The sequence below is a fragment of the Durio zibethinus genome, chromosome 21 (genome assembly GCF_047325235.1).
Source record: "Durio zibethinus cultivar Kanyao isolate XHJ-2024 chromosome 21, ASM4732523v1, whole genome shotgun sequence".
NCBI classification, from domain to species: Eukaryota; Viridiplantae; Streptophyta; class Magnoliopsida; order Malvales; family Malvaceae; genus Durio; species Durio zibethinus.
In genome coordinates, this window is record NC_143182.1 from 12,746,651 (window position 1) to 12,769,622 (window position 22,972).

The 22,972-nt window shown below is 29.6% G+C and overlaps 1 protein-coding gene and 3 pseudogenes across 2 annotated transcripts; 2 read left to right on the forward strand and 2 right to left on the reverse strand.

The window, feature by feature from the left end:
- The first annotated feature begins 827 nt into the window (after nucleotides 1-827).
- Nucleotides 828-1,771, forward strand: LOC149512909 (respiratory burst oxidase homolog protein C-like; annotated as a pseudogene).
- Nucleotides 1,772-8,713: 6,942 nt separating this feature from the next.
- On the forward strand, nucleotides 8,714-10,832 carry LOC111306260 (GDSL-like Lipase/Acylhydrolase superfamily protein). Its single transcript, XM_022904162.2, has 3 exons — nucleotides 8,714-9,272; nucleotides 9,345-9,834; nucleotides 10,283-10,832. The coding sequence occupies exons 1-3, from the start codon at nucleotides 8,907-8,909 to the stop codon at nucleotides 10,474-10,476; spliced, it is 1,050 nt and encodes a 349-aa protein (XP_022759897.2). The 5' UTR covers nucleotides 8,714-8,906; the 3' UTR covers nucleotides 10,477-10,832.
- A 124-nt stretch (nucleotides 10,833-10,956) lies between these two features.
- LOC111306261 (4-hydroxyphenylpyruvate dioxygenase-like) lies at nucleotides 10,957-18,091 on the reverse strand (annotated as a pseudogene).
- A 275-nt stretch (nucleotides 18,092-18,366) lies between these two features.
- LOC111306528 (4-hydroxyphenylpyruvate dioxygenase pseudogene) lies at nucleotides 18,367-20,939 on the reverse strand (annotated as a pseudogene). Its single transcript, XR_016331750.1, has 2 exons — nucleotides 19,744-20,939; nucleotides 18,367-19,423 (listed from the first exon to the last, which is right to left on the reverse strand). The product of XR_016331750.1 is annotated as a 4-hydroxyphenylpyruvate dioxygenase pseudogene (transcript).
- Between the last annotated feature and the right edge of the window lie 2,033 nt (nucleotides 20,940-22,972).

Below are 22,972 nucleotides of genomic sequence, written 5' to 3' on the forward strand. Positions count from 1 at the left end.
GTAATACGTCTCTTAGATTGAAATATTTGTTGATATTTTTAACATGCAAATAAAGTGTATTTATACTTATTTGACAATACTAACTTTTTATCTAGAAACACAAAATAGATGATGTTGCCCCCTTGCTAAAATGAATCAATAGTGATCTAGGCATTTTAGAGTAGCAAAAGATGCAACTAAGGCATTATGTTATCATATCATTGCTTAAGTTTTTTTTTTTTTTGTTTCCTATGCTAATTTGTATATTAGATAAAATGGTAGGCCTTAAAGATTTTGTTGGTATTGGTATTTCATATCTTCCTTACTTTAATGAAAGAAATTGTCACAACTAAAAAAGCCAATTAGGTAATAATTTTATTTCCTGCATCATTCTTGCAAATCCCAATTTGCCTTTATTTTGTATGTTCTCTGCAAATCCCAATTCTCTTTTGCATTCTTTTCCATTAAATAAATAGTATTATGATTTTACTTATTAAGAATTCTCAAAATTCAGGTTTTGTGTGTTTTTTTTTTCAGATAAAAGAAATAGGCAAAAATCAAAATTGAATTAGGATTTCTACAATGGCCTATCGGAGATTGAATTATTTGTAAATAGGTAATTTTTTTCCCTTTTTATTTTCTGTACATGTTTAGTATAATCTTTTTATTTTGCTTTTGCATGCAATTTGTTTAGAAAAAAAAAATTCATAGTTGTAGACATGATTGTAAACTTCTAACAAAGACATTTTGGGGTTTTTAATCAAAATCTATAACAATCTTATAACTTAATATAAAAGTTGTCAAGATAATATAACTTAATATAAAAATCTATAACTTTAAGCAGATAAATGTCAAGAATAACAATATGTATATTCAATATGGTTATAAAAGCATTTCTTTCACTATTGTTGTTGGGTCTATGTTTACTTTTTAGCTTTAATTTAATGACCATAATTCTTATATTTTAAACAGATAAACAATCTGAAAATGCTTCTACTACAAGCACCAAACCAATCTATAAGAAGAGAAAGCCGACACCTAAGTTAAATGCTAAGCCAGAAGCTTAAGCCTACATGCAACAACAACCCAATAAGGAGATTTTATTAAAGCACCGAGTATTTTTTGTAGGATAACTGGTAGAGAGTTTGGGTAATGGCTTTGTGGATTGGGTTATGTGTGGCCTATTTACATATAAATATGTAGAATATCAAAGAAAGGAATATGTATTTGAAATGATGGGGCATTGTGTTTGATTTGCTAGAGGTGCAGTTGAGACACTTAAATTGAATATGGCTATGATTTTGCTACCAATCTACCATAACACCATCACCTAGTTAAGGAACAAGAAAAAATTAGGTGTTGTTGTTCCCTTTGGTGACAACTTCAATTTCCTTAAGGTAACAAAGAACATATGTTCATATATTTTAAGAATTATAAACTTTTAAATTCATTAATGGGGTTAATTTGGTTACCTAATTACATGTGATAATAGTTGAATTTTAATTGGGGTTGGCATACATGCAGTTTCCCATTTGGCATGTGATTTCCTTACATGCTTTATGCCACTATTGATAAGTATGAACCAATGATAAAATATTTTAGAGAACAACCTAAGAGCTACTGGCATTTTGTGAAGCATATAGAAGGAGTAACTAGGATTATAATGGTGGTGATAATCGCCATAGCTTTCACGTTAGCTACGCCTTGCTTTAGGCGAGGTAGGATAAACTTCCTAGGCCTCTCAAAAAGCACACTGGCTTTAATGCCTCCTGATACTCTCACCATCTATTAGTCATTGTTTACACTCTCCTTATTGTGCATGGAATTAAACTCTTTCTAACCCGCAAATGATAAAAAAAAAAAAGAAGGTAAGTGATGATCACAAAATCAAATTCCAACAATTCAATGCTATATATAAACGTCCCTGTTAACTTGATTCTTTTGTAAATGATAGACATTGATGTACTTGATAGTTCAAGTTATCCTTTATTTATATGAAAGATTGACCAGGCTGCTTAGATAAGCATCAAGGTTGTTACAATATAGAAGGTAAACAATTTCTCACTTTATATAATCCAATGCAATATTTAACTTCTTGGGTTAAAAAAAATATAAAAAAGGCTAAAAATAAAAAAGTATAATTCTACCAATTTGGCTTTACATAGCTAGTGAGGATGTGAGGTTTGGATAGATGGTTATGTTCGAGTCAAGGTATCTTCCTTCAATAAGTCAAAGGATTGTGCATTTCGTTTTGATCATTTGTTTATACTTTAAATTTGGTTTTTTTTTTTTGCCACGTTGCACCTCTCTCTCTCTCTCTCTCTTACTCTCTCTTTTAAGTTTTTCTTTATTTTTTTAAAAAAATTTTTTAACTTTTTAAAATTTTTTGTTAATTTTCCTTTTATGTGCTTCTATTCTTTTTATTAAATAAATTTTGTAAAAAAAAAATTAGTGGAGGTGTTGACATGGCACCCATTTATTTTTTTTCATTTCACATTTTTATATTTTTAATTACATTAATTTTGCAATGAAAAGTGTCAATTAATAGAGACGCCAAAGTAATCAACATTTGATGAGTTCCAATCCATCTCAATTTGATAAAAGTGATTTTTTTAATTATGATTGACTTGAAATGGGTCGAGTTCTTTAAAGAAATACGAGCTCTACCCGAAAACATATTTAGAACGTTTTGTTATTTATATAAAAATATATTTATTATTTATTTAATTTTATACATATACATATATTATATTGATAAAGTTATTTTATCTTAATTTAAGAAATTAATATTTTAAACTTAATATAAGATATCAATCTAGAACCTTCTGTAAGCCTTTTTTCTTTTTTTTCTTTTCTTATTTTCTCCATTTTAGATAAATTTTATGAAAGAAAGTCCAATTAAGATATCAACATATCATTTCTGTTTTTTTTTTATCTTTATTTTTAATTAGATAAATTTTATAAAAAATGATGATAAATAAATATAACAAAATATAAAAAAAAATTTACTGCTCGGCCATTTTTTAATTAAAATAATAGTTTCAATTTTGTACTTTTTTTACCTTTTATTTTTTTTTAAAAAAAAGTACACTTCTTCAGTCTTTTAAATAGTGTTATACTTTGCCAAAAATATATTTCGGTTGAAAGTTCAAAGAAAAATTATTTTTAATTTGTCTAATTACCCTTTAACTAATACTATTTACTTTGGCCAAAGAGATTTTGATTTAATGATAAAAAAAAGATCTTAAAATTTTAAGGTTTTATATTCAAATCTAACTATAAGTGAATTTTATTCAACTTTTGTTGAATTTTGTCTAATTATTTTTTGATTTATTTGATTATTCAATAATTTTTTATATATAAATGTAATATTTGATTATAATTATAATTTGTACTTGTAATTAAAAAAAAACTACTCACTTTCTTTTATTTTTCAAAGTAAAGGTAATTTGAAAAAATAAATAAAACAAAAACTCATAATTTCTTAAATTTTGTACAAAATCAAAATAAAATATCATATATGAAACGAGAGTATAGAATATGATAGAGGGTGAAGAAAATCCATATATAAGAATATTTTGCCCTAAGTACAAATTGAATGGTGACTGATTCATAGATGTAATGTAATTGATATTTAAAAAATAATAATTTTTGATCATTTGGTAAAAGGATAGATGCATATATCATTTGAATCCCTCCCTCCTCCAAAATAAAATAATTTTAAAAATTCAACCTCAAACTATGAGTTTGCAGGTGAAGATCACTTGAATCTAACAAGTTTCAGCATAATTGTGTTTGCTTGATAACTTGAATAAAGAGGCGTTCTCAGGGGTCGAAATTTCAAAACCTACTGTCACGTCTCATTTTTTTTGTATCTTTTTCTTGTTCTTTTTTTTTTTTTTATGTTTCAAAATCATAATTTTTTTCTTTTCAATTATCTAATTATACTCTTACTTTTTTATATTTTAAATTTATTTTATCGATTTTTTACTTTTGTCATTAATTAAAAATTATGGAATCTCAATTTTATAATTTTATTATAAAAATTTAAATATAAAATATACCAAAACCAAAGCTTTTTCCTCTTATATGTAAAAAAAAGATACAAAAAGAAATGAAGAGTATTATCTTTTATAATACAAAAATATATAAATGTAAAATTTTTCATATATAATTTTTAAATTATAATATCATTATAAAAAAATTAAGAAACAAATAACAAAAAAAAATTAAATGTACAAAAAAAAAAGGAAATAAGCCCAAAGCGATAGATTTTTTAGTACATAGGAATCAAAATTTAAAAGAAATTGAAAATAAATTTGTAAGTGTATGATTGAACTTCAACTTTATTAAAATATCCCCTAAAAAAATAAATAAATTATTTAAGCTAAACCTCAAATTCAAATGGTACCTTTAAATAATATCTATTTTAGTTCAAAGGTAGCTTTAATAATAAAGGATTGGGCTGAGTTAGTTGACAGTTAAGGCCATTAATAAGTGTATATGGGGACATATCACACTTATCACCAATTGATTGAACATGCAATTGGACTTCTGCCTCACTCCTCAGCTTTTCTTCAGGCTTAAACCTTCATAGCCCAACTACCTTTCTTATCTATTTCATTTTCGGCTATTAAAGCGCCTCATTAAATTTCATTTGATTATTTTCGATTAAATTATTATAAATAAATGTCAATATTTTCCAGATATTTAGTTATATTTATTTAAATTACTTAATATAAGAATTTTATTTTTATTATTTTTATTTTTAAAGGAATTTCATAAATTTAGTTTACGTTGAAGTCATCATTTCGTGTAAGGATTTTTTTTTAATTTAGATAATAATAAAAAAATTTTTAAATTAAACAATATTAAATAATAAAAGTAATAATAATTAATATTTTACTATCTTTTAAAGTGAACCGAAAACAAAATTTTAAATCAAAGGTCTAGCAATGAAACAAGTTCCGTCCAATTTGGATAGGTTGAGATTGACATGTTTATTTTCCTTTTTTTTTTTTGTGTTTTCTTTTTTATCTTTGTTAATTGCTAAATTATTATTTGGATTTTTTAATTATAGATCTGAATTTCTTTTTTTTTTTTCGAATTTGACATTTTTTTTCCTCTTTATTTTGGAATACTTATAATTGTTGATGACGGCAAAGCAAAAACACTAACTTTGCCAACGCCAGCCACAACTCTTTCATTTTCTGTTTATTCTTTCTCTTGTATTTGTTTTTTTTTTTTTTTCTCTTTTGATTTGAAAAAAAAAAAATTCAAACTCAGTTGATTGTCAATTGAGAGGAAATCTTGGGCAATTAACCCACCTAATTTGCATGGATTTACTTTAATTGAAACAAAATATTTTGTACACGTAAAATCCATGTCAAACATAAATGTCAAATTATATGAAAAAAATAAAATAAATGTATATTCTTTTTTTTTTGGCAAATAAATGATAAATCATTTAATTAATTATATCTCTACCAAAAATTCAAAACTGAAAACAAGTAATCCTTTCCATTTTTAGCGAAATTTTTTATGAAGGACAGGGAGATTTAATTACAACTTATTACTTGCTTTATCATGCTCATGATGCAGAATCTAATTGTACAAACATTAATTCCTTGCTCTTGAGAATAACAAGTTTTGTTAGGGAAATAAGATTACAAAGTAGCTTGGGTAGTTGAAGTCCTCGTTGCCTCGTTGATGGCCAAACTAAGTAGCATTTAATCTATTTATTCCCAACTGGGTACCGGGTGAGATCAACCCAGGCTGTCAAGGTGGCATGTTGCAGGGTGAAAGTGGACCATAGACTCCAGAACTGCTTGCAATTATATCAGTCTGGCTGTTGAGCTTCCCCCATTTTAATTTCAGGGCAAATCTTATCAAGAAATTTTTAAAAAATATAGATTAAATTTACAAATTATTCCAAAAAAATTGATAATAAAAATCAAACTTAAATCTTACGAATAAAATATTTGCTACTTATTATTAACTCAATTAATCAGTCGCAGTCCGTCTGTCTTATCATCTTCTAAATGTCTTTAATGTTTCCACAAAAATAATAAGCATTCTAAATAAAACTGACCCATCTCCCAACTGTCCGGCCTTCTTTATCGTTAGTATAATTGTATCTCTCAACTGTCTGGTCTACTCTCTCATTATCTCCATTAATATCTAACAAATTCTGAGGGTTATTTTATTTAATTTTCAGATTTTGGCATTCCAACACGTAAGTATAATTATACAAATGATAATGGAGTCTGAAAATATAATAGAGTAGTCCGAACTCCAAATACAATATTATAACTTAATAAATTAATATTGAATTTATCATGATATGAATGTTTTGTTGGATGATTTGTCGAAGCTTACACGGAAATACCACGTAGAAACATATCAAAAAGTTCATACAATATGTTGAACACTACTTGAATTTAAAAGTTTAAATTATTAAATTTTTGAATCTTTTATATATATATATAGAGCACATCTTAATTTCATTTTTTGATGATGTAAGATTTTTTATTTATATATAAATTATCTTAATAATTTTTTTCGTTCACTTGTAAATCCTTCTAAAAAATCACCTAAATTCTCTCTTGCTAGTAAATCTCCTATCAACACCTCTTATGAGCCAAGTAACCCACATCTTAGATGATTTCTCAACCTTACCTCTTTGTGCATCTAGGTTATCTTAATGCCCCCTTAAGCTTTTACCCCATGTTGATTCGATATATTGTCTGTTCACTTGAGTATTTCACTTCTGCATATTATCATATATTCATTGCATCAGTTAACTCAATACACTATCTACTTGGGTATTATGCTTCTGTATATTATCATGTATTCGCTGCATTCAAGTCAAACATTCGATTTTGATATCTATTGTTGGGAGATTTGCTATGCTTGAAGCTCACGAGAACACACCAAATAATCCATATATACATATTAGATACCACTTAAGCTAAAAAGCTTAAATTATTATATTTTTTAGTCATTCATGTATATATAAGATATCGCAATCTCATTTTTTGATAATGTAAGATTCTTTACTCACAAGTAAACCATCTCAACATATTCATTACTAAATTTTGTCTCTGAACTTTTAATTTTTTTTTATCTTCAAACTAAAATAATAGAATTGGAAGTTCTACCATACATATATATATATATAATTTTATTGATTTTATTGATTTTCAAACTAAAATAATAGAATTGAAAATTCTACCCCATATATATATATATATATATATGTACACAAGATAACAACTCATGTGTTGTTACGATTTATCATTTTATTATTTAATAATACTAAATAAATGTAAACACTCTTTTAACACATTTCAAATATCTCGTAGATTTTAAAAGTAAAAAATTCATAATGGTTGGAAATAAAAAAAAAAATCATACTTTCTATAATTACAAAAGGTAAATGAATCTCAACTATATGATAAACTAACCCACAATTCCAAATAAAATCTTTTACTCATTTCATCTTTAAAACAAAAAAGAAATTAAAAGAAAAACAAAGTTACTAATCAATTGTTGTGATTTATTTCATATTTTTTATTAAAATCTTTATTATTAAATCAAACTTATAACGCAATAATAATAATATAATAAATTTACAATTTTTATAATTGAAAAAAGAGAAAAAAAAAATACTTGCATTGTAAAAGAGATTGCAAGTAACCTGATTGAAAATTAATTTATCACATAATTATTAAATAAATTCTAAATTTGATGATTTCTTATAAGATAATAGATTTTTTTTTTCAAGTGGATTCTTCGAATCATGAGAAGATTATTCTGTTTTTAAATTTCAATACAATGGGAGAATTTAAAAAAAAAAAAAAAACAAATGCAAGAAACAAAAAAAAACTTTGGAAGAAGAAGGAGATAAAGAGTTATGACCTAGAATTTGGCAATCAATATCCATTTAAGAGATTATTTTTATGGATGAATGTATTGACTAAACTTTTTAATATAAAAAATAATTTTTTAAAAAAATTAGGTGAAAAAAATTTATACTTACAATAAAATGTTAGACGAATATTTTTTTTAGAATGAAAACTGAAAGTAATAAATAAATAATTATATGTAGGGGAGACAATCCATTACTTATATGAAAATTTTGAATAATGCAAATTCATTTCCTTTCAATTTGTAAATAAAATTCATTGTCTGTTGAATAAGGAAATAGAATAAATTTTTAAAAATAAATGAAAAAGGAATATAGATACCGAGGAGGCAGTAGATCAAGAATGGAAGATGAAGTATTCTTGACTCTAAACTCTAAGAGATGAAAGACATAAAAAAAGGGATAATTAAAGTTGAATAACTTAGCAACTTAATGGTCCTACACGGCAAAATTCTAGGCAATAGGAAATGAAAATATATATATGTTAAATGCATATATATATATATATATATATTAGTAATGAAAATGACAAATTTTATTACTTTACTTCCAATTTAGTTAGTTTTTTTTAATAAAAATAATGAAATCAAAATATTTTTCGAAATATTCTATTAATATAAGTGATAAATTTTCATCAATTTCTTTACTTTATATGTATAAAAATCAACAAATTAAAAATATAATGAAAGGAATTCAAATAAATTAAAATATAATGATAAAATTTAATATTGATTTATAATATAATGACAATAATTGATCATAACCTCAAATTTATAGTATTTATACACGCTATTATTGTTTTGGTCTCTCTTCTTCATATATGCACCATTTCAACACAACCCATATAATCTAAATTCTTGCCGGTCCATATTTTCTCAGTTATTAAGGCTACTATGAATTAAGTTCGCCATATTATTATTAATGCTTTTGCCTTTTCTTATGTTCGTGTTTGATCAGCAATGAAAGCTTGCTACATGCTAACTGCGATTATCGAACAGGCATGGCATACGTGATTATTCCCTGGATTTTCTTCATTCAAATCGTAGCTTTGGCGTCTAAATCCCAAGCTAAAGTGTCTGCTATTATAGTCTTTGGAGATTCATCTGTGGATTCAGGTAACAACAACTACATCCCAACAATTGCAAAGTCCAATTTTGAGCCTTATGGCCGTGATTTTCCCGGAGGCACCCCCACCGGACGCTTCTGCAATGGCCGACTTCCTCCTGACTTCATATCCGAGGGCTTTGGTCTGAAGCCTATTATCCCTGCCTACTTGGATCCTACTTTGAACATCTCAGACTTCGCCACTGGTGTTTGCTTTGCTTCTGCTGCAACTGGCTATGACAATGCTACGGCTGATGTAGTGGTAAGGACTCAGTCACTGAAATTGGGTGGTGTTGATTTTAGTTACTGATAAATTTTACCTGGCACATGGCAGAAAGTGATTCCTCTGTGGAAGGAAGTGGAGTACTACAAGGAGTACCAAAAGAAGTTACGAGCCTATCTTGGTGATAGGGAGGCGAACGGCATAATCTCAGAGGCCTTATATTTGATAAGCGTAGGAACCAATGATTTCATCGAAAACTATTATGCCCTTCCCCAAAGAAAGTCCCAATTCACTGTTCAACAATATGAGGATTTCCTCATTGCCATTGCTGAAAATTTCGTCAGGCAGATTTACAGTCTAGGAGCTCGAAAGTTGTCCCTAACAGGACTTCCTCCAATTGGGTGTTTGCCGGTGCAGAGAACCACAAACCTTGAGGACCCTCTTAACTGCGTGGAGGAACGCAATAGAGTGTCCTTGGAATTCAATGGCAAGTTAAAAGCTTCGGTGGCAAAGCTGAACAAAGATCTCCCAGGGCTGAATGTATTCTTTGCAGATGTTTATGATTTGCTATTGCAGCTTATCACAAAACCTTCCCAGTACGGTAAGTTTTAACTATCGTTGGCCCATTAACCATCACAACTAATTTACATGCACAAAGATGCTATAGAAATTTATTTTGTTTTCTTTTTCGACAAAAACATAGGAAGATTATAATTAGCCTTGGAACTCATGCATGATATCATAAATGTATCATGTCAAATTTATGTCAATACATAATTTTATTTTTTTATTTTTATTAAATCCATATACAATTTTTGCTAAAATGTTAAATCATATCACTTTTGTATTTTTTTTATTATTTTTATATCGTATCACATTATCATATTTTAAATTATAGGATCTAATTATAATTAACCAATTCTGCCTGAAATGAACTCTTCATCTCTTGACCTATCATGTTTTAGAGGTCCAAAAGACCTCTCTTAGGATTGCAGAACACATTTAAGCTAATAATTGATAAATAACACTAGTTTGTTGTTGATTGTCAGGATTTGAGGTTGCAGCAAAGGGATGTTGTGGCACAGGGCTGTTTGAGACGAGTATACTGTGCAATCGGCATAATCCACTCACTTGTCCAGATGCAAATAAGTATGTATTTTGGGATTCCGTTCACCCCTCAGAGAGAACAAATAAGATCATCTCAGATCACTTTCTTCCTGCCCTCAAACAACTGTTTCTATGATTTCTCAAACAAATGGAGTATCTATTTTTATCAGTTTCCAACAGAGAATCGATCGGATGACAGGAGATCGAGTCTACATATCCTACTTGGGAGAAACGATGAAGAATTTCTGTTGAACAAAATTGAAATGCCACGAGGCTTTTAGGCAGCTAGAGAACATTATATTTATACATTTTCTCTGAAAGATAGTAGTTCATTGGATGGGCGTTGTATAGCAATAAATTTGGGGTAAATTGTATCTGAAGAAATGTGGGGTAAATTTCTTCACTATCCATAATTATCATATATGTAAATGCCGCATATATTTGATTAACTGTCAGCATCGATGAATTGATATCAAAGGCTTAATTTAAATCAGAGGTTGTACCTCCCATATGTAGCATAAAAAAGCACGCAGGTTTGGTATAAATTCTCAATGGAAAATTCAGAAAATTGCCTTAAACTAGATTCATAAACTTATTCAACACATTGTTTAGTACATGGCAAAATGGACAAGAACCAAAGTGTTGTTTTATTTGCTTAAGAAGCTGAAGATTCGGCACTTCTTTTAGCTTGGAGTGATTTTTCATATTCCTCGACAGATTTGATCAGCTCTGCAAAATTGCCTTTGCCAAACCCTCCACATCGGGCTTTTCGGTACGCATTTCCCTCTACATCCTGGAGCATACACCCAATTTTTTGAATTATCTCTATGAATGTGGTGGGACGGCCAAGAAAAAAAAAAAAAAACTAGTCAAAATAATTAATCAAAGAGAAAATTTGATAGACAGTGAGTCACATAGTTTGTAAGTAAAATTTTAGATTTTTAATTTTAAAAATCAGAGTTCATAGTTTGTTGGTAAAATATTATATTTTTAATTTCAATAATCAAAGTTCAAATTCTGGGAGCTCAAATATAAAAAAATTATTAATCAATAGAAATACGGTGATACATGTTTAAGAAAATTAAGTCAATTCAGGTTAGTTTCTATAAAATTAGCAAGTAATAAAAGTAAAATCGTTAGCCATGCAATGTACCTATCTCCAAAGGGCTTAGTGAAAATCTGGAGCAGAGTACCCTGATCATCTCTGTCAACTAATACACCCAATTCTTCACATTCCTTGATTTGCTTGTCGCTTAATACATCCCCGTTTCTCTTCAAATTCTTGTAATATGTTGGCGGTGGTGGCGGCGGCATAAACTCCAAGCCTCCAACCCCACTTCTTTTCTTCATCTCTTTCTGGGATTTGAATACATCCTCACTCACCGATGCAAAATGCTGCACCCCTTCCCCCTCGTTATGTTCCATAACGTTTGTATCTGGCTCCTCGTCTTCATCCCAAACACCGACTCGCAAATCACAAACAGCACCATTTCATTATTGTTGGCTAGAACTAAAGAATTTAGTCCACTGTATACTGTTCCCACATCTTCTGTGGTAAACTCTGCAAACTCATGAAACCCTGTAAACTCTTCCAAATAAGACACTGCTGGACCCAGCTCCGGTACGGCTCCGACCAAATGGTCATGCCGATGGATCCCATAGTCCAAAGGATACGACAGAGTAGCTTTCATCTTTTCAAACCTAGGAAAGAACTCACCATAGTTCTTAGATCAAGGTTCACCATTGTTAGGACTCGCTAGGAATGTGTGGGGTCAGCCCCAGTTGTTTAGCCAATTAAAAGCTCCCAATCTTTTTGTCTTTGAGCTTAAAGAGGCCTCCGTGATAAAAAAAAAAGGGCTATTTTTGTGTAAAAAATGTACGTGTGGTAGCGCCGAAAAGAAAGCCTGAAAAGATAAAAAGAAAACGGAGAAAGAAAAGTCGATGAAATGAAAGTCAATTTATGATTCTATTAAATTAAAATTTTATTAATAGATTTATGATTAAGTGTTTTATATTTTAAATAGTAAAAATTTAAGTTTGAAGCTTATTATGAATAAATTTAAAATATATTTATTGAATTATTTACTTAATGAGATTTATCTAATTATTTTTTTAATTATCAAACTTTTAATATTTATTATTTGATAGTAGAGATTTTTTGAATGGTTCATAATTTTTTTTACACTGAAAAATTTTTATATAAATCTTGATGTACTTTATTTTTTTACTTTTTAGATTATTGATTGTTGTCTATTGTTAGAAATTTGTTATGATATATTACTTTTGTTTTGTTGTGTTTATCGTTTCAAGTTTAATATGTTAAGAGCGATGGTTATTTTGAGATATCGATACATAATCAACATAAGACAAATAAATTCTATTTGAGATCATAGTGAGTGATACAAATTTTATGACAAATTAGCAATATTAAATTATTCAATTGGAAGCTTATGATGAAAGATCATCAATATTATAAAAATTTGTATGAGCTAGTATTGAGTTATTCAACTAAGGTAACAAATACAAAAGATGAAAGTTGAAAGAAGCTAAACAGAAAGATGCATGCTACAATCAGAAAATAAGTTGATATCAATCAATATGTTCTACTATGTAGTATAAGAGATAGATACCCATACTGTTTGAAAAAAATTGACAGCATTGTAGGAGAAGAAAACAGGCATAAATAAAGTTATATTTATTAAAAAGCTTGCAACTTTATAATACAAGGATGGACGATCGATTATAGAACACTTGAGTGATTTTTAAGATTTATTTAATCGGATGATTACATGAAGCTTACAATGGATAATGAAATGAAGACATTGTTTCTTTTAGGCTTATTGCCAAACAATTGAAATACTCTAGTTATAATTATTTTTAATTCATCTCCTAATTATAAGGTGACATTAGAGATCGTAAAGGACAATATGCTTAATAAAGAAGCAAAGTGAAAAGATCTAGATTCTGAGAATCAAGCTCTTATCACAAATAACAAGGATAGAAACATCGATAGAAGTTAACACTCAAAAAGCCGTAATAAGTCTAAACAAAGATTCAAGTTCAAAGATAAAGTGAAGTACTTTCATTGTGGTAAACCAGGTCATATAAAGCAATATTGCAAAATCTTGAAATAAGAGCAAAAAGATAAGAAGAATAAGAGTTCAAATGATGGCAATGTTGCAACAGTGAATTCAAATAGTAATTCAATTACTTTGATTTACACACATGGTGATTGCAATCATATTGATGATCCCAACATTGAGTGAATAGTTAACATATAAGCGGCATAACATTATGTTCTTAAGAGGGAGTTATTGATAACTTACAAAGTAAGAAATTTTGGTTACACCAAGATGGTTACACCAAGATGAGAAATAAGAGTGTATCACAGATTGTTGGGTTTGATGATATTATTGTACAAACTAATATGGGCTGCATGTTGACTTTAATGTTAGACACATTTCGGATATGAGAATGAACTTATTTGCCATTAATGTTTTTTATAAGGAAAGATATAAAAGTCGATAAAAGAATAGATAGTGAAAGCTTTTCAAAGGATCTATGATAATTGCAAGAGAAAAACTATATTGCATAATGCACAAGACATGGATGCAATTGAATAATAACCAGATAAATATAATGGATGATGATGTTTTAGCAAAAATATGGTACAAGAGATTGACACACATGAGTGAAAAAAGGGTTATAGATTTTAGCAAGGCAATCTTTCATTACCTTGACCAAAAGTATATCTTTCGATTCATGTAATCATTATTTGTTTGGCAACCATCGTAGAGTTTATTTTTGTAAGCATTCTTAGAAAAAAAATAGATTGAAATTGATTCATTCTAACGTATGTGGTCCTATTGAGGTTGAGTCATTAGGTGATAGTAAGTATTTTATTACTTTTATTGATGATGCTTCATGTAAAACTTAGGTGTATATATTAAAGAATAAAAATAAGATATTTTGGTATTTTTAAAAATTTTATGCCATAATGGAAAGAATGATAAGGTTGCCCTTGAAATGTATTCGGACTAGTAATGATAGAGAATACACATCCAAAGACTTTAAAAATAACTATTTAAAATATGAGATCAAGCATGAGATAACAAAACTTGGAATACCGCAACATAATGGTATAGTTGAAAGGATGAATTACACCATTGTAAAAAAAGTCAGATGTATGTTAAAGATGATAAATTACCAAAGCCATTCTAGGGTAAAGTAGTCAACAAAGCTTGTTATTTACTTAACAGATCACCATCAGTTCCTTAGGCTTTAACATTCTAAAAAGAGTGTGGACAGAAAAAGATGCTTTATACTCTCACTTGAATATTTTTGAATGTAAAACATTCATGTATCTACCAAAAGAACAGAGGCTAAAAGTTTATAGTAAAGTCACATAGTGTGTGTTTGTAAGATATGATGACTAAGAATTTGGTTATAGGGTATGAGATCGGTGAAAAGAAAGATAGTCAGAAACAAAGATGTGATTTTTCATGAAAAAGAAATCATAATAAACTTTGAAAAAAATGACAAGACTATACGAGTTACTATTGAGTATGATATTTCAACGTTGATAAATGTTCCACTGGAAAGAGCCAAGATGAAGAAAATGAGTAAAAGATAGAACTTGGAGATATAAATGAGTTAGCACAGTTAGTGATGAGTTAGATGCAATTAGTTTTAAGTAGGGAAGCAATCATTTCTACCTAAGAGTGTTGAGTAAAGTAAGCAGTCTTTTTCATTAAAGACTGTTAAGTAGAACGAGTTATCTTTGGAATCAGCTAATGTAGAGTCTCAGCCTAAGAAAGCACGGGCTATCCACTAGGTATTCATATTTTATTTTAGTTACCAGTGAAGAGGAGTCAAAAAAATTCTAAATTGTGTAGACTATTCCAGATAGAAAGCACTGGTTAAAAGCAATGAAAGAAAAAATAAAGTCATTGTAAAAAAATAATACATATGATCTTGTTAAACTTTCTAAAATGATGAGGCCATTAAAAAATAAATGAGTGTTCAAGTTAAAAAAGATGATGACAAACTAGTAAGGTATAAAGCTTGATTAGTGATGAAAAGTTTTTCTTAAAAATCTAACATTGATTTTGATGAGATTTTCTCTCCAGTTGTGAAAATGAGTTCTATTCAAGTAACATTAAGGTTAGCAACTAGTTTAAATCATGAGCTTAAGCAATTTGATGTTAAGACTGCATTTTTGCATGATGAATTGTAGGAAAATATATATAGATCAGCTTAAGAATTTTAAAGTGAAAGAGCAAAAACACTTAGTTTGCAAGCTAAAGAAAAGCTTGTATGGCTTGAAACAAGCTCCGTAATAGTAGTACAAAAAATTTGATTCTTTTATAGTGAGCTATAGTTATAAAAAAATGACAGTGGATTTTTATAAGTATGTCAAAAAATTTTCTGATAGTAATTTTATTATTCTCTTATTATATGTTGATGATATGTTGATTATGGGATAAGATGTCAGTATGGTTTATAGGTTGAAAAAAATAATTGTCTAAGTCTTTTGACATGAAAGATTTAAGTCTAGCAAAGCAGATTCTCAATATGGGTATTATTCAAGATAAAAAAGCTAAAAAGTTGTGGTTATCACAGGAAAAATATATTGAACGGGTGCTTAGTAGATTCAACATACAACATATTAAATTAGTTAGCAGTTCAATTGTTAACCATTTTCTCTGAGTAAGAAATCTTATTCGATGATTAAGGAAGAGCAATTAGCTAGGTCAAGTATTCCTTATTCTTCTACAGTCGATTCTTTGATGTATATTATAGTTTGCACATCACTTGACATTACTCATACATTTAGTGTAATGAGCAGATTTCTTTCTAATCTAAAAAAAATTCACTGGGAAGTAGTAAAATAGATTTTCAGATATTTAAAAAGGCACTTTAAAAATGTGTTTGAGTTATGAAGTTCATAATCAATTCTAAAAGGATTTACTGATGCTAACATGACAATGATCTTGATAGCAAAAAATTTACTTTGAGGTATTTATTCACTTTTATAGGAGGAACTGTTTTTTAGCAATCTAAGTTACGAAATGTGTTACATTGTCAACTACAGATGCTGAATATATTACAACAACCGAAGTAGGTAAAGAAAATGCTTTAGATGAAATATTTTCTTCTTAAATTGGGATTGAATTAGAAAAAGTATTTAGTATTTTGTGATAGCCAAAGTGTTTTAAATTTGAGTAAGAATGTCATGTACCATGTTAGAATAAAGTAAATTGATGGTAGATATCACTAGTTATGTTTAGTGATTTAGGAACAGTAGATGCAGTTAAAAAAAGTCCATACTGATGAGAATACAATAGATATGTTGACTAAGACACTTTCCAAGAAAAAGCTTGAGCTTTGTAGCAATTTAGCCAAAATGGATTCCTTAGCCAAGGTAAATTCTAAATGAAATTACTATGGTGATGAATCTCCTCCTAATGAAGCTGGAAGGAGAGATTGTTAGGAGAATGTGAGGTCTAGCCCCAATTGTTTAGCCAATTAAAAAGCCTAAAGCCTTTTGTCTTTGACCCTAAAAGAGTCCTACGTAATAAAAGAAAAGGGGGTTGTTTTTGGCATAAAAAAGGTATGTGTGGTAGTGTCAAAAAGAAAAAATAAGAAGCCAAAAAAGATAGAAAGAAAAAGAGACAAGAGACAATTGGTTGAACAGAAGTTAATCCATTATTCAATTGAGCTAAAATTTTGTGAGCAAGTTCATGATTCAATGTTCTACTTTCTAAACGACAGAGATCAAGTTTGAAGCTTTCTAGAAATAAATTCATGATATATTTGTTAAGTCACCTATTTAATGAAATTTCTTCAATTATCTCTCTGGTTATCAATTAACTCTAGTTTTAATTAGAATAGAACTTTGTAAATCTATTATTTGATAATTGATTTTTTTTCTGGTAGTCTGTGGTTTTTTCCTTCTACATTGAAGGATTTTTTACATAAATTTTGATATGTTTTATTTTTCTTATATTTTGAATTATTAATTATTGTCTATTGTTATGAATTTACTGCGATATATTAATTCTGCATTGTTGTGTTTGTCGCTTCAAGCTCACCAAAACTCTCATTAGAGCTCCTATAACTAGTGTACCTCAAAACAAGGTCACCGAAGAGAAAGACTTCAGCGAGAACGGTTTGATTGTCGAGGACAATTGGATGGGACGAAGGCTTGGTACCATGGGCGACACGGATAAAGAATGCGGCCTCAGCATCTTCAACCTCCACAGCTATTGCTCGCACAGCTAGGCCATGGGAGGAGATAAAGGCACGGCAGATGGAATGATCAAAGGTAGGAATGCAAGCGGTGGAAGTTGGAGAAAGATTTTCAGCTTGAGCGATAGAGGGAGAATAGAGTGCAGTAAAAAGAGTTGCAGTCTCCAGAGCGTATGAGATAGGAAGCATGAGCCATGTTTCCTGTGGAAAGGTCAGACTAGACAGCCATTTGCATGCCAAGTGCCCATGAGAACCGGCAAGCCACATTTGCGGCATTGCTGCACCAAAACTCTACATGGTGAAACCGCTTGACTTTGAAGCGGTCGGACATGGGGTTGGTGCGCACCAACTTGGAGACTCTTGAAAGGTTGAAGCCATTGGTCTAAATTTCTTTTCCCATGCTTGGCCACTATCGGTTGATAGATTAGATTGGAAATGGTTTTTTGAGAAAGGACAATTATTGGGCATTCATGTGGGATTTGTAGTGACCCTTCACTGATTCATTCATGTATTTTCTATTCAAGATATATTTCTTACTTTATATATATATATATATATATATGCACACACACACATTGAAGAGAGCCGTAACACTTGTTTTTTTGCCTTTCAAAGAAAAAAACATTTATTTTTTTCCTCAATTTTGTGATAAAGTATTCACCCCTTCATCACTCTATAGTTTCCTTTGCAGTTTGCATAATCAATCAAAACCATTTAGATTTCAAAATTTATGAAAAATATTTAGTTAGAAAACTGGTACAAATTGTAGAGATAAAACAAGAAACACAATGAAAAAATAAATTTTAAATTTATTATTGTTCCAAACTTTTTGTAAACAGAAACAAAGTAAGAAACACACAGAAAAGAAATTCAAAATCATTGTCCCCGAATAAATGTCTAGTATAGGTAGTAGCAGCATGCTTATTGTACATAACTAGCAGGACAATGGCTTGTTAATGGTCAGACCAGGATTTATTGAACCGTATTGGCTATGATATATAGCTAATAGGCTAACAGTAACAGCTGCAGCAATGCAAGGGATTCTTTCTTTATACTGCGGCTGGTTAGGGATGAACTAGCTGCAAGACTGCTCCTTGCCCAACAGGCTACGTCTAAGCCACTCCCAGTCTTCCTGGACCACCAATCTCATGGCTTGAAGACAGACTTGCCTCTAGACAGAAGATACAAGATATAGAGGCATTATGCAAGGCATTGAGGACTCTTTACCACTTCTTGCAAGGCTAGACTCTCTAGAACTATGCGTACTTTTTTCGCTACCTCCACACGCGGACTCTCCCATAATTGGTGAACATCGAGTTCACCTCCGTACAATTGATGCTTTCATTGAGAGGTTGAATTCATGGACGCGTCCTTAGAAGAGAGTTCCTATGAAAATTGGATCAATTACCAAGTGACCTACCATCTTTAACCAACTGCATGAATCTTGAAGCTGCATGGAAAAGAGTTTAATGCAATCCATCTATCATTGTTTCATTTTTTTTTTATGTATAAACATAATCATATCAGACGGCCAATCATTGCTAAAAAAAAACCTAGATAATTATTTTCATTTCTCCAGCAAATCATTGTACATATATGTGCAATTAGAACAAACAGTAACAGAGTTTATTCTCATACTATGATCATCCCACTTTCAGCAGTCAAACCATGATTTTAGTAAGTACCTCATTCAACTATATTAGTATAGGGCAGAAGAACAAGCAGCAGCAAGACGAATCCTTTTTCTCATATTGTGGTAGATTCTGGAATTTGTTTGGCTTCAAGCGTCTTCTCATATTCCTCAATGGACTTGAAGAGCTCTGAAAAGTTGCCTAAAAGTTCCCAGAGAAATTAATCAAACCAGAATTAAATATATGCATATAAACTAATTTTTCCCTTCTTTTTCTAATTCCTTTTCCTTTCCCCTGCTTGTTTAAAAATCCTTTTCATAGTTAACTTCTTAAATAGAACAGTAACCAAGCACTCCCAAAATCATAATACTTTTTATATAAATACTAACATAATCAGAAACTAATTCTATGTCAATTATAAACACCAAATAATACCCAAAATTTTAACCCACAATCTAAAATATTAAAGGTAATTAAAGTTTATAAATTAAAAAGATTAAATTATTGATAGGGACACTTACCTATCTCCAACAGGCTTAGTAAAAATCTGAAGCAAAGTCCCTTGATCATCTCTGTCAACCAAAATCCCCAACTCTTCACACCCCTTAATATGCTCATCACTCAAAACATCTCCTGCCCTATTCTTCAAATTCTTATTGTAAGTAGGCGGCGGTGACGGTATGAACTCGAAATCCCCAACCAAGCTTCTCTTCCTCATTTCCCTCAGTGTCTTGAATATATCCTCACTCACCAATGCCAAATGCTGAACCCCAGCTCCTTGGTTGTGTTCTAGGTAAGTTTGAATTTGGCTTTTCCTCTTCGTTCCAAACACTGGCTCGTTCATTGGGAGCAGTACCATTTCATCGTTGTTGGCAAAAACGACAGAGTTTAACCCACTTTCGCTTGTCCAAACATCTTCAGCTATGAACTCTGCAAACTCGTGAAAACCTGTGAAAGATTTAACGTAAGAAACAGCGGTGCCCAGTTCAGGGACATTCCCGACCGCATGATCGAGTGTTCGGATTCCGTAATCCATCGGGTAAGAAAAGTCGTCTTGTATTTTCTCGAAGCCAGGCAAGAAGAAGAAACCGTGGTGGGTGTTTTTATTGTAACTGATGTAACGCAAAACGACGTCGCCGTAAAGTTTAACTGATGTAGCATTGTTGCCGAGGCGGATAGGCGGGGAAGAGGGTAAGGCGCCGCGGGAGACGCTGGTGGCCAAGACGATTTCGGCGTCTTCAACTTCGATTGCAATGGCACGGACGGCTAGGCCGTGGGAGGAAGAGAATAAGCGTCAGGCGATGCGGTCGAAGGTGGGGATGGAAGCAGTAGATTGCGGAGAGAGGTTTTGGGAATGGGCAATGGAAGGGGAATAAGGGGCAGTGAAGAGAAAGTTGAGATCACCTGAACGAAGGAGGTAAGAAGCGTGGGTTAAGTTGCCAATGGAAAGGTCAGATTTGGCAAGAAATCGCATGCCGAGACCCCAAGAGAAACGCTGAGCCGTGTTGGTGGCATCGGTGCACCAGAAATCTATGTTGTGGAAATATTTGACTTTGAAGTTGGTCGGATTTGGAATTGGTCCGTATGAAATTGGACTGATTTTCTTTGCCGATGGATTTTTGCTTTTGGTGGAAAGTGAAAGAGGGAGACGTGGGGAAATGGTATTGGATAATTGCCAAAGTTTTGTTTGCAATAGTGTTGTTTTTGAGGTGGTGATTTATTAGTCAAATTCATCGACTTCAAGTGGGTTTCTCGACCTGAAAGTTAAGGTTTTTAACTCACGGTTCCATGACGAGATTATTAGCACCACAAGCAGAGCAGGGCGGCCACTCACGTGACATGAAGAGCGAGATTGCGTTGCACGGAGTTTTTCTTTGACTCAAGACTGAAACTAGGCAATTGGGTTAGCAATTGAATCAGAATCTGCAGAAAAATCATTTTTGTACGAGATTTGTTATTGGCTGTTAGAAGCTCTGGCAGTCACTAAAGGAAGATTTTTTTATTCATTGATTCATAAATGCCAAAATTTAATGAATAAAATATTTAAAAATTCTTTAAATTATTTAATTTCATTGAAATAAATTCATATATTTTTTATTTATTCAAATAAATTTTTATCTTTTTACTTCTATTCATATAAATTCTTATTTCAAATAAAAATTTACTTTATATTAAAAATTAATCTGAAGATAATTAAAAGTTAAAAATGTATTTAGCTATAATAAAGACATAAAATCTTATTTAAATAGAATGGTAAAAATCAATTAAACTTTCTATTATTTTAGCTATATTTAATGGAAAAAAGTATTAGAATTGTTCTTTAAAGCTTCTCTGTGTAAAAAAGCTAATTTTATACAAAACATAGCTGACATGATGTGAAAATTGAGTTTGGAATTTGGTTTTTTTATTCTCTTTTTGTATCATTTACTTTAAATTTTTGCATGATAATTTTAATAAAATATATAAATTACGAGATTGTATAGTGTAACAAGTGCAATAAATAACTTTTTAAACAGAATTAGAATTTGCACAAATAGCTTTCCAAATTTTTTCATTGCTTTTACTAAAACAATTACTCTCTCTCTTTTTTTTTTTTGTCTATCTTTTTTTATTGGAATATTTCAAAATTATATTTTTTTTAAACAACAAAACTCTTACTTTTTCTATTTTAAAATTTTTTATTTTTTAATATTAAAATTTATGAAATTTTAATTTAATAAAAAATTTAATTTTATTATTAAATATATTAAGATTAAAATTTTTTTAATTTTATAAAAACCAATACAAAACAAATAAATAAAGTAGGAAAGAGTATTATATTATAATATAATTAAAAAATTCATTGTTACCAACTGTCACTTTTTTAAGAGAGGGCATCGTTTGCAATCATTGTATTATAACTATTCAAACGTTATATAAAGTTTATTAAAAAAATTTTATGAAGCTAATATTTATAAATGATAAATTTTTTATTATAATTAAATAATTGCAGGCTCATAATAAAAAAAAATTACATGTAAAATGCTAAAAATTTAATGGTTTTAGACTACTCTTGAACTCATTTTTTTGACAGATCAATTTTGAAAATTATGGACCAATATTGTTAAAATGGCCTTCTTTATTTAAGAAGTTAAAAAATTAAAACTTTGATGGTAAAAAGCTAAAGATCATTAAAAGTGGGGATGTAAAAAGAAAATTTTTGGGCAATTATAAAATGGAACTTGTTATTCAAAAAAATTCTTTTAATTTTATTTAGTGAATAATTAAATTTTTTAAATGTTGTTGAATAAATCAATTAAAGATATATCAAAATCATTTGCTAAGTCAATATAAAGATAAAAAAAATTATTTGATACACTGATAGTAAAAAATTTTATTTTATAAGTTGAGTTAAGATAGTAACACATCTCTTATTTTGTTTAAATTAATTTTTTTATTTTTTTAATATACACTAAAAGATATGTATCATCATTTTAACTTCGCTTATAAAATTAAAAAACAAATTCTAACATATTTGATAATTTCTCATAAAGATAAATCATTTGATAAGTCAATATAAAGGCAAGTTTGACCAATCAAATTTCAAAGATTCATAGTATATTCAATCAAATAATCATATTTTTATTTCTAATTAAATAACAAATAATTTAAAGATAAAATAAAATTTTAAACAATCAAATTTTAAAAACTCAGGGACCTTTTAATTAAATTGTTATCTATAAGTCATCATAACCTTAGTAACAAAATTTT

Bases quoted from the DNA above. Each gene is read 5' to 3' on its own strand.
- LOC111306260 (XM_022904162.2), top strand. From the start codon at position 8,907: ATGGCATACGTGATTATTCCCTGGATTTTCTTCATTCAAATCGTAGCT. The intron at 9,273-9,344 runs GTAAGGACTCAG...GGCACATGGCAG, and splicing joins ATGCTACGGCTGATGTAGTG to AAAGTGATTCCTCTGTGGAA. The intron at 9,835-10,282 runs GTAAGTTTTAAC...GTTGATTGTCAG, and splicing joins CACAAAACCTTCCCAGTACG to GATTTGAGGTTGCAGCAAAG.